Consider the following 15,501-nt stretch of genomic DNA (forward strand, 5'->3'; position numbering starts at 1 on the left):
CGTGCGTGGAGGGGACCCCAGTCGCCAGCCGCCCCGGCTGGGAAAACGCGCGCCCCTCGGGTATCTCACCGCAGCAGATTCTTCCTGCCCGTTCAGCTGTTCCAGAATGGGGTACGCTGTCTTTTTGGTCTCTGTCGTGACTCCGGGAGCTGTTTCGTATTGTTTCTCTTTCTTTAGTTGCTTTTCTGGAGGAGGAACTAAGACCCACGCGTCTTACTAAGCCGCCATCTTCTCCGGAAGTCTTAAATTTAGTTTTAAAATGCTTGATTTCTGGTTTCTCTAGATAAAAAGAAACAGTAGTTGAGGTTCTTGCAATTTCTTTCCTCGCAGTGGTAATGCACCCATTTTGGAGCCCCTTGGTGCCATCTATTTAGACTCACAATTAAACCAATTTGAAAACGAGCTGCGGTTGGCTGCAGTTCTCGGTTACCATTGAAGGCGGAGCAGTTTAGAGGCTCCGAGCTGAGTCCCAGGGGACTTTCATCCTGATGTGGGGGTGCCCTGAGCTGGGGGCACAGCCGGAGGGGCCGGCAGCCCGGAACAGCTGGGCAGAGCCAGGGCCAGAGCCGGCTCTCTCCCCCTACCTGTCCCGCCCGCCCTCCCCGGCCCCGCCCACCTCCCTCCCAGGCTCCCCTGATTTTACACTGGAAAGGAAAGCCTTCTCTCTGTTTGGACACTTGGCTTGCTGTGTTTCATCAGAGATGTTTTGGAAGCTGTTTTGAGTTAATACAGCGTGGAAATGGGGCTGGCCCCTGTCAGGGCAACTGCCCCAGCAGTGGCTCCAGCAGGAAAGGAAACCAAGAGCCTAGAAATTCTCCCCCATTGCCCCATTTCCCCTTTTCCGCTTGCCTTTGGTTTGCTGCAAGGATTTGTATGTGTTTCACTTGTTCTATTCCTCATTTGGTTTTCTTGTAAGGTTTTGGAATAAGGGGACATTAAGCTTAAATACAGCTTAAATGTGCCTTAAATTATAGCTTAGTCCATGTGACCAAAAAAAAAAATCCTCTGAGGATTGGGAGAAGGTGAAGTGTAAAAGGCCGTGGGCATTGCACTGCGTTGTGGGGGTGGGAGGGTGTGGGGCGGGGGGCGCAGCCGTTTGTGTTTCCACCTTCCATGGCTCCCCCAACAGTCGAGACCCTCCGGCAAAACCCGCCGGCCCTGAGGCCTGTCCTGCCCGGGTTGATCTCGCTGCGGGGGGAGCTCTCCCAGGCTGCACGCCAGCCAGCGGGGCGGGGCGGGGCGGGCCTCTGGAAGAGCCCAGTGTGAAGGCCTGGGGTGGGGGAGCCGGGGTGACCCTTCTTTGCTCTTCCAGGGACATCTGAGACCATGAAATTGGGGTGGTCCCATTTCTTGCCTCTGTCCCTAGGCCCCAGATTGGCAGGACCTGCATGGCCCCTGCTCTACCAGCCTCTGTGGGACAGCTCTCCTGGCAGTCCATTGGCAGTGGTTGGTTGCTTGGCTTTTGGAGAGAGGGTCTTGAGACCACTGTTAAAAATTCCTTAAAGTTTGGTTCTATGAAACGAAACTGCACACTCACCTCTCCAGCTCCACTGGCATCTTGGGCCTCTCTCTGCCTCCCGGCCTTGTGCAAACCTCTCCAGTGCTTCTCTGAGCTTCTCCTTGGAAAGCTCCCTCAGAACAGGGAGCCCTGCGAGCTGCCGAGAGCTCTGCCCGCCCTATCCTGGCAGCACAGGCCACTGGACAGGTCCAGAGGGGCTTGTCTGGCCGCTGCCAGGCCTTGGCGTCTCTCCCGGAAGCCAGTGCCTCGTGCCGTTGGCTCATCTGACAGTTGTGACCCACTTTTGGCCGCAGCTGTGGGTTTGATTAAACTGCACTTCATCGGCCAGCCCCCTTCTCCAGCATGTCAGAGCTCCGTTCCCTGCTCTTGTCCTCCATGGCCTCTGCAATTCACCCTGGGGTTCGAAATCTGACCATTAACCCTGTGCCCCTGCCAGGCCTCAGGCCCCACCTGCTCCCCTACTCTTGCTTTCTGCTCGTCTTGGCAGACCTGTGTCCAGGCTCTCTCAGTGGCCCTGCAGCACGCCAGGAGCTGGCTGCTGAGCCCGATGCTGAACGCTTCACAGGCTGATCCATCTCTTCTGCTGCTTGTCTCTTAGGATCTGTGCTGCTGCCTCTGTGCAGGCAGAATCCACAGAGGGAAGACAGGGCTTTGGAGAGTGGGGAAGGTGCCTGGCCTTGCAGGTCATACACCCCTTGTACAAAATCCCCCCACAGCAAGCTGCTCCCTCCTCCTTCTCAGCCACATTCTTGCAGGGTTAAGCGAGTCAGAGACCCACAGGGGCCTGAGAGAGAACATCAGCCCTTGCACAGCAGGGGAGACAGCGGGGCCAGGAGATGCCTGCCAGGCACGTCTCCCCAGCCTGCCATAGGTCCCTGGACAGGGCACCGGGCCAGCTGCCTGAGCACACACAGCCAAGGGGCTGGCACAGGGTGGGGGCGCCCAAACTTGCACCCCCACGTGTGCCAGCCTGGACCTCCTGTTCCTGAGCCCCAGAGCTGTGCCCGGGCATCGGTGGGAAGAGCCCTGGGGACCCCCCTTTCTGGTCTACAGTGGGGGGGGGGGACTCTCTCAGACCAGGGCGGGGCCTGTGCTGCTCTGTGCTCTGGGAGCAGTCAGAGTGCCAAGCACCTGGGAGGCCGGCCACAGCTTTCACCTTAAGAAGCTGGGAAATGAAATGCAAAATAAACCCAAAGCAAGCAGAATGGAGGAAACAATAAAGAAAGCAGAAACCCGTGAAACTGAAAGCAAACAAAAATAAACAGCAAGTAAACCTAAAGCTGGAAGGATCATAAACATCGATAAACCTGTAGCAAGAGCGACGAAGAAGGGGAAGACCAGGGCAGGAGAGGGGTGGAAGCAGACATCGGGCGTGGTCCCGGGTGGCAGCCCCATGCCCCACGGCCTGAGCTGTACCAGCAGACCTCTCCTTGCAGGAGCCACCAGGAGCAACCAGCAACCCGCACAGGCCTTTACCTACTAAAAACATCCCGTTCATCATTTAAAATCTGAAAAACAGCTTTTTCAAAGGAAGCCAGAAATCTGGATTTTTTCCTTTTTATAGAGAACAGGTCATCAACTAATTCAAAAGAACTCCGAAATGCTGTGAGCCAACACTGCAAGCCAAATACAATGCTTAAGATGCGGAGAACCTGAGCATGGACAGGCTGTATGGTAGCGCCCCTGCCCTGTGGCTTGCCATTTTCCCAAGTACTGACCCCTGAAAAAGCTCACCCAGCCATGTGCCAAGGGCGGGAAAGCGCTCTGCCTCTGCCCGGGGCTGGGAGGGAGAGGAGGAGCCACCGAGCAACGCTCCAGTGCCTGCTGCTTCCTGCCTGCTGCTGGGCGATCTGGACTGATGAGGCCGGCCAGGCTGGGTCACCCGGGGATAGTGGTCAGCAGCCCTCCCTCCCTGACCACCAGGCAGCCTCCCGAAGCCATGAAAAGTTCAACCTGCAGAGGAAAATGTGTTGGGTTTAAACATAGGTTATACAACTGGCTTATTTTCTTTACTGTGGTCTTAGATGCTGGGTGCAAGGAAGAAGTTGTCTAGGACAAGTGGCAGTGAGTGGCAGTTGTCCCTCGTTCGTTTCCCATGGTTTGATGTGCCTTGAAGGACTAATGTGAGGGGAGACTTGGGCCGTGGGGGGTTCTGCACTGGCTCAGGAGCGGGGTCACCTCGGCGTGTTTGTGTGAGGACCATCCGGTCGGCCGGGAGTCCCAGGAGCGTCTGGCCCTCTGCTTTCTGCAGGGGTGCCGAATCCTTGGGCCTCTGGCTTTGTTCTCAGCACCCCTGGGTGCAGCGTGGTGTCTCCTGCAGGGGTGGGAGGAGCTCAGGGGAAGGAGGGTCCACCCCTCTCGCTGGCCTCTGTCCCACTGGCCTGCGTGTTCCTTCTGGAGCCTTCTGTGTTGGATCCTTGCTGGGTCAGGAGGATGCAGACGGTGAGGGTGCACTTGGGCTGGGCAGGGGGCTGCAGCGAGGCCACGAGCAGTTGTCTGCCACGGGGGGGCCCGTCCCCCACTCCGGGCTCCCTCAGGCCTCCAGCCGCTTGCCTTGGACTCTTTGCTGCCCCAGCCAGTGTCCACCCTTCCCCTGCCCCCGCCTGCAGCCCATGCCTCGGCCGGACCAGAGGCAGCATCTATCCCCCGGTCCCTCCTGCTGCCCTGGGGCTGCAGGCGCTGGGCTGTGCTCCTGGGTGAGTGCCGGGGGGGGGGGGGGGGGGGGGGGGCGTGGCCTCTGCCCCCGCAGTCCCTGCACTGACCCTCTGCCCCTGTCTCCCCAGCATCAAGATGGTACTCATGTGGGCCAGCGGCGACGCCTTCAAGACGGCCTACTTTCTGCTGCACCGTGCGCCGCTGCAGTTCTCCGTGTGCGGCCTGCTGCAGGTGCTCGTGGACCTGGCCATTCTGCTGCAGGCCCACGCCTATGCCCGGCGCCCCCCGAAGCCGACGCCCCATGCGGCGCACCCTGCCAGCGCCAAGGCCCTCTGAGGACGCTCGGGGCCGCCCTCCCGCAGGGAGACGACAGCCCGGCGGGGTGAGAGGAGGGCCGTGTGCGCCCCCGACTGTCTCCGCCCACCGCGCGCCTCCGAGGCTCGCCCCCCAATGCGCACTGCCTGCTCCTTGGAGAATCACCTCCGCAGGGGGCAGAGGACGTGCGGTCGGGTGTGGTTGGAGGATGCCTAAGGGCGCGTCTTGGACCGGTGGAGAGCAGCTGTACTAATGCCTTTTACACAACGTATTTATGTGACCACAGTTGGAGTTTGGGGGGCTCCTGTGGACGGGGGCTTGGTCAGTGGGTCCAGATGCCCCTCCTCCAGGCTTTTCCCTGGGAGACTCTGGCCTGACACCCCCGGGATGCACAGGCGGCCCTGCCTAGGAGAAGCCCTGGGTTCTGATCCAAGGGGCTGCTGGGGGGGGAGACAGTTGGGGGGATCACCTGGTGTGTCCCCCTTTGCTGCAGCGCTGTGTGCACCTGCAGGACATAGCCCTGCCCTGCATCTTCCAGGGCAGGGTTCCTCTGTCCCCCTGTCCCTGCCATCTGGGCATCCTTGCCCCGGGCTCCAGAGCCCATGGCCTGCGGCTGCGCTGAGCTCCCTGTGCGACCCTACAGAGGCTGAGGGCAGCGTTCCAGCCACATGAGCCTCTGCCCTCATCTGTCTGCTGTCCATCAAGTGTCCATCCACCATCCATCGGGTGTACATCCACTGTCCGTCCGCTGTCTGTCTGCCCCATCGGGTGTGTGGCAACTCCGTCTGTCCTGCCCAGCATGCTTTGAGGGGCCCCGTCTGGTGATGCAGGCACTGGTCGCGTCCCCCCTCAGTGGGCCTTGCAGCTGGACACAGCTGCGGTGCCCATGCTCAGCCACATGCTCAGCAGATCCCCCTCCGAAGATGTCCCCCAGAAGCTCCTGAAGTGTGAGTGGGGCACTCAACTCGTGGGCCCATGTGGTGCTTTGAAGGTGTTTAGTTTTAAAAACAAATGGCGGGTCTGTACACCCACAGCTGCCAAATTAAATGGCCACAAGATTCAGGTGCAGTTTCTTTGTAGACTGTGCCCTACACTTCAGTGGGTCATGGCCTCTATCAACTGTGCTGGCTAAATCAATAAACGGTCCACGATTGGTGTCTTCACGAGCAACACAGACATCAGGTGGGGCAAGGATCCTGGGTGAGGGAACAGAGGCCCTGGCCACCCAGTCCCTGGGGCGCTGTGTCTCCTGGCTGGGGATGGGGTGGTCACCTCCCCGGATGGAGTGCCATGACCTGTGTGACCTGCGGCTATCGCCTTGCTGGGCAGCCCGACCTTGCTGGCCAGCAGGATGTGGGGAGCAGAGCTCCTGGCAGATCTGGGAGGGTCCACCTCCATCCCCGCCCCCACCCCCATCCCAGGCACCCCTCCCTCTGCCTACCCCACCCTGTCCTGGCCATCCCCGCCCACCTCCACACCCCATCCCGGGCCCCACTGCCGGGAGCCTGGCCCGGGCCGGTCACATGTCCAAGGTAGAACCTTCTCTTTCCCACCTACTCCGCGTGCCGCGGAAGCTGTTTGAAGTTCAGCAAGTGTTTTAAGGGAAAACGAAGGCCGGTCCGTGGTAAGACTGTATGAGCAATCTTTTCTTTCATGAGAGTATTGAAGGTGTTGAAGTGTAACATCCCATCAAATTAATATTTGATGGTGACTTCCTTCCAAACCTTAAATCTCGTATTTATTTTTACAGCTCTTCCTTCCAACAAGGATAGCACTTTGGAAATGGGTGAAATTGAGGTGCTGCTCCAGCTCCCAGGGTGGCTGAGCCCCTGGCGCTTAGTGCCGTGGCCGGACCACAGCTGCCCCACCCGTTCCTTTCAGCCACTTTCACCGTCCTGGTTTCCACACGACCAGGAAGAAGCTCCGTGTGGCTGTGTGCACGTGCGTGTGAAGGGGGGGCATTTTCCCCTAAACGGGGCGGGCATTGGGTGTATCTTGGCAGCGAGTACAAGGGTTTTTGGAGCCGGCGCCACCACTGGCTGGGGCTGCTCTGCACGTCTGGGTGGCCGGGGCAGGGGGGCCACGGGGCAGCTTGTCCCACACTCGAGAGTGCAGGCAGCCCACCCCCTACCCTGGGCTGCCAGGCATATGGGGGTGGGGGTCAGCCCCAGGAGGGCAGTTCTGACCACTGAGTCTGTGGTACAAGGTGGCTGGGCCCTTGGGGACAGTGCCAGAGCCTCCAGCTCGGGTTCGCGGACCTGGTCCCTGCAGTGCAGCTCATACCCAGATGGGTGTTTGTGCTCCTGCAGGGAGGGGCAGTACCCAGGCCCAGGAGCACAGGGACCAGGGGTGGCGGCTCAGCCACGGAACTGTCTCACCCCAGCCAGCTCGCCCCATGTGTTCTGGGCCTGCCGCGTCCCTGGCTTGACCTGCACACCTCTGCACCCCACCTGAACCCTCAAAGAGCAGGCCTAGGAGCCCAGAAAAAGTGGGAAACCTTGAAAAGTGGCCACGTGAGAAGGAGGGTTTGTTTTCCTCTGTCGGTCCTTGGCGCAGTCTGGCCGTTGCGGTGCATTACCTCGGGGCTGCCCTGCACCCCATGCCAGCCACCTGCTGGAGGCCTCAGCCCAACCAACAGGCCGGGCAAGGGGGAGCGAGCAGGACAGCACAGGGTAGGAAAGGGGGCTCTGCCAGTGGGGCCAGGGACCCCGTGGCCACGGGGACTCACCACCCGTGAGTACCCAGCCCCCAGCTGGAGCTGCCCCTGACCCGACTGTCCAGTGTCTGGTCCCTGCCCTGGGGATAGCAGGCAGGACAGCGTGTGGCTGGGTCCCCAATTATGACACCTGTGGGGAGATGGGCACCTGCTCTGTAGTTCCAGGGTGCTGTATGCAGCCAGTACCTGGGCTGGGAGGGCAGAGATGCCCCCAGTCCCCGCTGCTGGTGCTGGCTCCTTGCACCCTGGACCAGCCCCTCCCTGGCCCTGGAACACACTCTGTTCCTTTGGTCTGCCTGTGCCAACCCGGCTCCCTGGGGCGCCCTCTGTGGGGCCCTCCTCTGTGACCCTTTGGTCATGGCAGCCACAGGCCAGTAGATAGGAACTGGGACCCTGAGCCAGGTGGGCCCCCTCACCCCACACTTTTTGTTGTGGGGCAAAAGCCTGGGAGACATTGGTGGGGGCAGTGTTTCCAAATAGGGCCCGCCCCACAGCACACTCCCCTCCCCTCCCTGCTCTGACCCTACAGCAGGCCCCCTGAAAGCCATGATGCAGTGGTGGCTGCAGGTGGGTCCCTCTGGGTGCACGGCAGGTTCCCCTCTCTGCTGGGCCGGGCTGTGCTGTCTCTGCTGACACATCTGAGCTCTTTCATATAGTTACAAAGTAGCATAATTTAGCAAGTTTCTTTCCTCCCGAGGAGGCTGAGCAGCTGCACACTGCAGCTGCCTGGGACTTGAGGCGAGACCACCTGGAGGACCGGCTGCTGCCTGGAGGGGACAAAACAGCCCAGAGGGGGTTTCCTGAAGGTGGAAGGGGGGGCTGCCCGGTGGGGCTTCTCCTCCCCATTTCCACTGAACTGCTCCCTCCCAAGGCCTCTTTGAGAGCAGGTGCTTTCATGCATTTGAATTGAGTGCTGGGAAAATTCCCCTACAAGAGAAACCCGGGGTTGCTGTCACCTCCGTGGAGGTACTCAGTGCCAGGGAGTGGAGGTGCTGGGAGCCCCAGGAAGGAGCCCGGCAGGTCTAAGTGGGGCGGGGGCAGGCACCCTGTAACCCTGCTTTCGTTACAGGCTCGGAATCCCTGGGGCTTCCTGAACTTATTTTTGGCTACCTACAGAACAAGAGAGGTCCAAAAGGAAAGAAAGGAAGGAACGGGGCGGGAAGGCTGGCGATGTTCGCAAGGAATTCTTTGTGCTCAAAGCACTGGACGCTGGAGCGCCCTCGGAGTCAGCTTGGTTCGGGGCGGGGTCTGTCCCTAGAAGGGCAGGGTCTTCCCGAGGGGCCAGGGTCTGCCCGAGGCTGGCCTAGTTTAATTGTCCCTGCTCTGGGCCGTGAGGACTGCGGCGCGACGAAGACCCCACGCGTGCCCTCGGTGTGCGCCGGGAGGCGGCAGGCTGCGGTGGCCACTCTAGACAGCTTGGGACCCCCTCTCGGGCCGCCTCCGGGAGGGCCGAGTCAGCACAGCCCCCGCGCCAGCCGCGGCCTGCGCGCTCTCCTGAGCCGGGGAGCGTGCGCCGTCGTCCTCGGTGGGGGAGCGCGTGCTGTCATCGTCGCCGTCCTCGTTGCCGTCCTCGTTGTCGTCGTCGTTGGGGCCGGCGGTGCACCGCTGCTGCTCCTTGAGCTCGGCGTAGGCGCGCGAGAAGGTGTGGAAGATGGAGGTGACCGGGAAGGCCACAAGCAGGATGCCGCTAAGGATGCTGCTGAGCGCCACCACCTGGCCGGGCACGCTGCGCGGCACCATGTCGCCGTAGCCCACGGTGGTCATGGAGATGACCGCCCACCAGTAGCTGGCCGGCACGCTGGAGAAGTCATGGCGCGCGCCTAGCTCGCGCTCGGCCAGGTGCACGAGCGGTGCGAAGAGCGCCATGGCCACGCAGAGGAAGAGCAGCAGCAGGCCGAGCTCGCGCGCGCAGCGCCGCACCGTCAGCCCCAGCGAGCGCAGCCCCAGCGAGTGGCGTGCCAGGCGCACGACGTGCAGCACCCGCAGCGCGCGCAGCAGCCGCAGCCCCAGCCCCGCGCGCTCCAGTGAGCGCCCCGGGCCAGCACCCGCCGCCAGGTCCACCAGCAGCGACACGTAGAAGGGCAGCAGGGCCAGCAGATCGAGGATGGTGAGCGGCGTCCGCAGGAAAGCGCACTTGCTCTCGGCGTGCAGGGAGCGCAGCAGAAACTCGAAGGAGAACCAGGCCACGCACACTGTCTCCAGCACGAAGAGGTTGCGGCACTTGGGGGAGCATTCTCCCTGGAGAGACAAGAGAGGACGCCGTGTTGGCCGGTCTGGAAGGGCCTTCGGCGGGGAGGTTCTGGGGCAATGCGGGCGCTTCCAGGCTGCTCTTCCACCTCAGCCCCGGCCCGTGCCAGGGTGCAGCTACAGGTGGCAAGGCATACTGGCAGAAAAGCCCAGTTCCTGTGAAAAACAAAGTTGGGAGGTCCCCGAGTGTGTAGCTGGCCGGGTGTTGGAAACGAGTGCCGAAAGCCCGTGTGTCCACACCTAGCATTGTTGTGGGGAGGGGCTGGGCCAGCAAGGCCTCACTGCTGGGCTGCTGCCATCAGGGCCATCGCCGGCCGCACCCCACGCTCAGCCCGCATGGCAGACCTAACCACACAGTAGGACTGCTTGCCAGGTTTGGGGAGCAGCGCTCCTGCAGGTTACCACTTTCAGCACTGGGGAGACATCTAGTTAAACACAATCAAAATTAGAACACACAGGACATTATATATTGATAAAAAGTTCAATCCAGCAAGAAGATATAATAATTAAAACATGTATGCACCTACAACCGCAAAGCCCCAAATAACTAAAGCAAAATGGACAGAATTGAAGGGAGAAATGGACAGTTCTATAATAATAGTTGGAGACGGTAATGTCCCACTTTCTCTAATTGATAGAACATGCACTTAGAAGATCAATAAGGAAACAGAGGGCCTGAGCAACCCTACAAACCAACACGACCTATCAAACATGTACTGACCACTCCACGGTCAGCAGTGGAGGATACATTCTTCTCAAGTGTATGGAACCTTTTTTAGCCCACAAAACGCATCTTAATACAATTAAAAGATTGAAATAATACAAAGTGTCTTTTCTGGCCACAATGGAATGAAACTAGTGCTAATAGAAGAAAACAAAAATTCACAGAATATGTGGAAATTACAGTACATTCTTAAACAACCACAGGGTTGTATTTTTTCAGGAAAAATCACAAAGGAACTGGAAAATACCTCAAGACAGATGGAAATGAAAATGCAACATATCAAAACATATGGGGCACCAAGAGGACCCCAGGTCAAGGCACTGGGAATCAAACTTAGGTCTCTGGCATGGTAGGCGAGAACTCTACCAATGATAGGATGTAAAGCAAGTTTTTGGGCAGACCACAATTCATCAACATATTCCATTCAACTGGGATTCAGAATTTGTGCAACTACATTTTGGAAAAGAAAGAAAAAGACACCTGATGTATGCGGAATTCACTCAATTTTTACTTGGAAGGATTTTAAAAGGGAGTGGGGACTTCTGGAGAAGATGGTGGCTTAGTAAGACGCGCGGTTCTTAGTTCCTCCTCCAGAACAGCTACTAAGAAACAGAAACGGTACAGAACAGCTCCCGGAGCCACAACAGAGACCAAAAAGACAGTATACCCCATTCTGGAACGGCGGAACCGGCTGGGAGAATCCGCTGCGGTGAGATCCCCGAGGGGTGCGCGCTTCCCCGAACCGTGGCGGCTGGTGGCCGGAGCCCCTCCCTCCCTCCTTCCTGGGCCGGCTGGGAGATTTGGACAGGCAGTCCCCTCAAGCTGTGGCGGCCGGCGCCCCGCCACATGCGGATTCCCGGGCCGGCTGGGAGATTTGGAGCGGCACTCCCCCAAGCTGCAGCGACCGGCGCCCCCCCCCATGCACAGACTCCCGGGCCGGCTTGGAGATTTGGAGCGGCACTCCCCCAAGCCGCTCTGGCTGGCAACCCTCCCCCACAGCGAGAGTCTTCCAAAGTTAAAGGAGCCACAGCATCTTTTACTGGTGGGACACGCAGACAGACGAGTGCCACATACTGGGCAGGATAAGAAAAACAGAGCCCAGAGATTTCACAGGAAAATCTTTCAACCTGCTGGGTCCCACACCCAGGGAAATCTGATTAAATGCGCAGACACCAGCAAAAAATAATGGAACACGCCAGGAAAATTGAAGATATGGCTCAGTCAAAGGAACAAACCAATAGTTCAAATGAGATACAGGAGCTGAGACAACTAATTCTGAATATACGAACAGAAATGGAAAACTTCTTCAAAAACCAAATCAATAAATTGCGGGAGGACATGAAGAAGACATGGGCTGAACAAAACGAAGAAATAGAAAGTCTGAAAAAACAAATCACAGAACTTATGGGATTGAAGGACAAAGTAGAAAAGATGGAAAAAAACAATGGATACCTACAATGGTAGATTTAAAGACACATTGGCTAGAATTAGTGAACTGGAGGATGGAACATCTGAATTCCAAAAAGAAACAGAAACTATAGGGAAAAGAATGGAAAAACTTGAGCAGGGAATCAGGGAACTGAATGACAATATGAAGCGCACAAATATACGTGTTGTGGGTGTCCCAGAAGGAGAAGTGAAGGGAAAAGGAGGAGAAAAACTAATGGAAGAAATTATCACTGAAAATTTCCCAACTCTTATGAAAGACCTAAAATTACAGATCCAAGAAGTGCAGCGCACCCCAAAGAGAATAGACCCAAATAGGCATTCTTCAAGACATTTACTAGTTAGAATGTCAGAGGTCAAAGAGAAAGAGAGGATCTTGAAAGCAGCGAGAGAAAAACAATCCATCACATACAAGGGAAACCCAATAAGACTATGTGTAGATTTCTCAGCAGAAACCATGGAAGCTAGAAGACAGTGGGATGATATATTTAAATTACTAAAAGAGAAAAACTGCCAACCAAGACTCCTATATCCAGCAAAATTGTCCTTCAAAAATGAGGGAGAAATTAAAACATTCTCAGACAAAAAGTCACTGAGAGAATTTGTGACCAAGAGACCAGCTCTGCAAGAAATACTAAAGGGAGGACTAGAGTCAGATACGAAAAGACAGAAGAGAGAGGTATGGAGAAGAGTGTAGAAAGAAGGAAAATCAGATATGATATATATAATACAAAAGGCAAAATGGTAGAGGAAAATATTATTCAAACAATAATAACACTAAATGTTAATGGACTGAATTCCCCAATCAAAAGGCATAGACTGGCAGAATGGATTAAAAAACAGGATCCTTCTATATGCTGTCTACAGGAAACACATCTTAGACCCAAAGATAAACATAGGTTGAAAGTGAAAGGTTGGGAAAAGATATTTCATGCAAATAACAACCAGAAAAGAGCAGGAGTAGCTATACTAATATCCAACAAATTAGACTTCAAATGTAAAACAGTTAAAAGAGACAAAGAAGGACACTATCTACTAATAAAAGGAACAATTAAACAAGAAGACATAACAATCATAAATATTTATGCACTGAACCAGAATGCCCCAAAATACGTGAGGAATACACTGCAATCACTGAAAAGGGAAATAGACACATATACCATAATAGTTGGAGAATTCAATTCACCACTCTCATCAATGGACAGAACATCTAGACAGAGGATCAATAAAGAAATAGAGAATTTGAATATTACAATAAATGAGCTAGACTTAACAGACATTTATAGGACATTACATCCCACAACAGCAGGATACACCTTTTTCTCAAGTGCTCATGGATCATTCTCAAAGATAGACCATATGCTGGGTCACAAAGCAAGTCTTAACAAATTCAAAAAGGTTGAAATCATACACAACACTTTCTCGGATCATAAAGGAATGAAGTTGGAAATCAATAATAGGCGGAGTGCCAGAAAATTCACAAATACGTGGAGGCTCAAAAACACACTGTTAAACAACACGTGGGTCAAGGAAGAAATTGCAAGAGAAATTAGTAAATATCTCGAGGCGAATTAAAACGAAAACACAACATATCAAAACCTATGGGACGCAGCAAAAGCAGTGCTAAGAGGGAAATTTATTGCCCTAAATGCCTATATCAGAAAAAAAGAAAAGGCAAAAATTCAGGAATTAACTGTCCACTTAGAAGAACTGGAGAAAGAACAGCAAACTAATCCCAAAGCAAGCAAAGGGAAAGAAATAACAAAGATTAGAGCAGAAATAAATGAAATTGAAAACATGAAAACAATAGAGAAAATCAATAAGACCAGAAGTTGGTTCTATGAGAAAATAAATAAGATTGATGGGCCCTTAGCAAGATTGAAAAAAGAAGAAGAAAGAGGACGCAAATAAATAAAATCAGAAATGGAAGAGGAGACATAACTACTGACCTCACAGAAATAAAGGAGGTAATAACAGGATACTATGAACAATTTTACGCTAATAAATACAACAATTTAGATGAAATGGACGGGTTCCTGGAAAGGCATGAACAACCAACTTTGACTCAAGAAGAAATAGATGACCTCAACAAACAAATCACAAGTAAAGAAATTGAATCAGTCATTCAAAAGCTTCCCAAAAAGAAAAGTCCAGGACCAGACGGCTTCACATGTGAATTCTATCAAACATTCCAGAAAGAATTAGTACCAACTCTCCTCAAACTCTTCAAAAAAATCGAAGTGGAGGGAAAGCTACCTAATTCATTCTATGAAGCCAACATCACCCTCATACCAAAACCAGGCAAAGATATTACAAAAAAAGAAAACTATAGACCAATGTCTCTAATGAATATAGATGCAAAAATCCTCAACAAAATTCTAGCAAATCGAATCCAGCAACACATTAAAAGAATTATACATCATGACCAAGTAGGATTCATCCCAGGTATGCAAGGATGGTTCAACATAAGAAAATCAATTAATGTAATACACCATATCAACAAATCAAAGCAGAAAAATCACATGATCATCTCAATTGACGCAGAGAAGGCATTTGACAAGATTCAACATCCTTTCCTGTTGAAAACACTTCAAAAGATAGGAATACAAGGGAACTTCCTTAAAATGATAGAGGGAATATATGAAAAACCCACAGCTAATATCATCCTCAATGGGGAAAAATTGAAAACTTTCCCCTAAGATCAGGAACAAGACAAGGATGTCCATTATCACCAATGTTATTCATCATCATGTTGGAAGTTCTAGCCAGAGCAATTAGACAAGAAAAGAAATACAAGGCATCAAAATTGGAAAGGAAGAAGTAGAACTATCACTGTTTGCAGACGATATGATACTATACGTCGAAAACCCGGAAAAATCCACAACAAAACTACTAGAGCTAATAAATGAGTACAGCAAAGTAGCAGGTTACAAGATCAACATTCAAAAATTTGTAGCATTTCTATACACTAGCAATGAATAAGCTGGGGGGGAAATCAAGAAACAAATTCCATTTACAATTGCAACTAAAAGAATAAAATACTTAGGAATAAATTTAACTAAAGAGACCAAAAACCTATACAAAGAAAACTACAAAAAACTCTTAAAAGAAATCAGAGAAGACCTAAATAGATGGAAGGGCATACCGTGTTCATGGATTGGAAGACTAAATATAGTTAAGATGTCAATCCTACCTAAATTGATTTACAGATTCAATGCAATACCAATCAAATCCCAACAACTTATTTTTCAGAAATAGAAAAACCAATAAGCAAATTTATCTGGATGGGCAGGGTGCCCCGAATTGCTAAAAACATCTTGAGGAAAAAAAACGAAGCTGGAGGTCTTGCACTGCCTGACTTTAAGGCATATTATGAAGCCACAGTGGTCAAAACAGCATGGTATTGGCATAAAGATAGATATATCGACCAATGGAATCGAATAGAGTGCTCAGATATAGACCCTCTCATCTATGGACATCTGATCTTTGATAAGGCAGTCAAGCCAACTCACCTGGGACAGAACAGTCTCTTCAATAAATGGTGCCTAGAGAACTGGATATCCATATGCAAAAGAATGAAAGAAGACCCATATCTCACACCCTATACAAAAGTTAACTCAAAATGGATCAAAGATCTAAACATTAGGTCTAAGACCATAAAACAGTTAGAGGAAAATGTAGGGAGATATCTTATGAATCTTACAACTGGAGGCGGTTTTATGGACCTTAAACCTAAAGCAAGAGCACTGAAGAAAGAAAGAAAGAAATGGGAGCTCCTCAAAATTAAACACTTTTGTGCATCAAAGTACTTCATCAAGAAAGTAGAAAGACAGCCTACACAATGGGAGATAATATTTGGAAATGACATATCAGATAAAG

At 53.1% G+C, this 15,501-nt stretch overlaps 2 protein-coding genes across 5 annotated transcripts in view; one reads left to right on the forward strand and one right to left on the reverse strand.

Moving 5' to 3' along the window:
- Positions 1–5,644, forward strand: part of SLC66A2 (solute carrier family 66 member 2) — a 94,279-nt gene extending 88,635 nt beyond the window's left edge. For all 4 annotated transcript variants that reach the window (XM_077135167.1, XM_077135164.1, XM_077135165.1 and 1 more), the window contains one exon: positions 4,303–5,644. In XM_077135167.1, coding sequence (XP_076991282.1) covers positions 4,303–4,510 — 208 coding nt within the window. In that variant the 3' untranslated portion in view covers positions 4,511–5,644. The remainder of the gene's footprint in view (positions 1–4,302) is intronic.
- Positions 5,645–8,612: 2,968 nt separating this feature from the next.
- The window catches only part of KCNG2 (potassium voltage-gated channel modifier subfamily G member 2), a 57,281-nt gene continuing 50,392 nt past the window's right edge, over positions 8,613–15,501 (reverse strand). Inside the window, exon 6 of the mRNA XM_077136153.1 lies at positions 8,613–9,443. Coding sequence (XP_076992268.1) covers positions 8,613–9,443 — 831 coding nt within the window. The remainder of the gene's footprint in view (positions 9,444–15,501) is intronic.

The sequence above is a fragment of the Tamandua tetradactyla genome, chromosome 18 (genome assembly GCF_023851605.1).
Source record: "Tamandua tetradactyla isolate mTamTet1 chromosome 18, mTamTet1.pri, whole genome shotgun sequence".
NCBI lineage: Eukaryota > Metazoa > Chordata > Mammalia > Pilosa > Myrmecophagidae > Tamandua > Tamandua tetradactyla.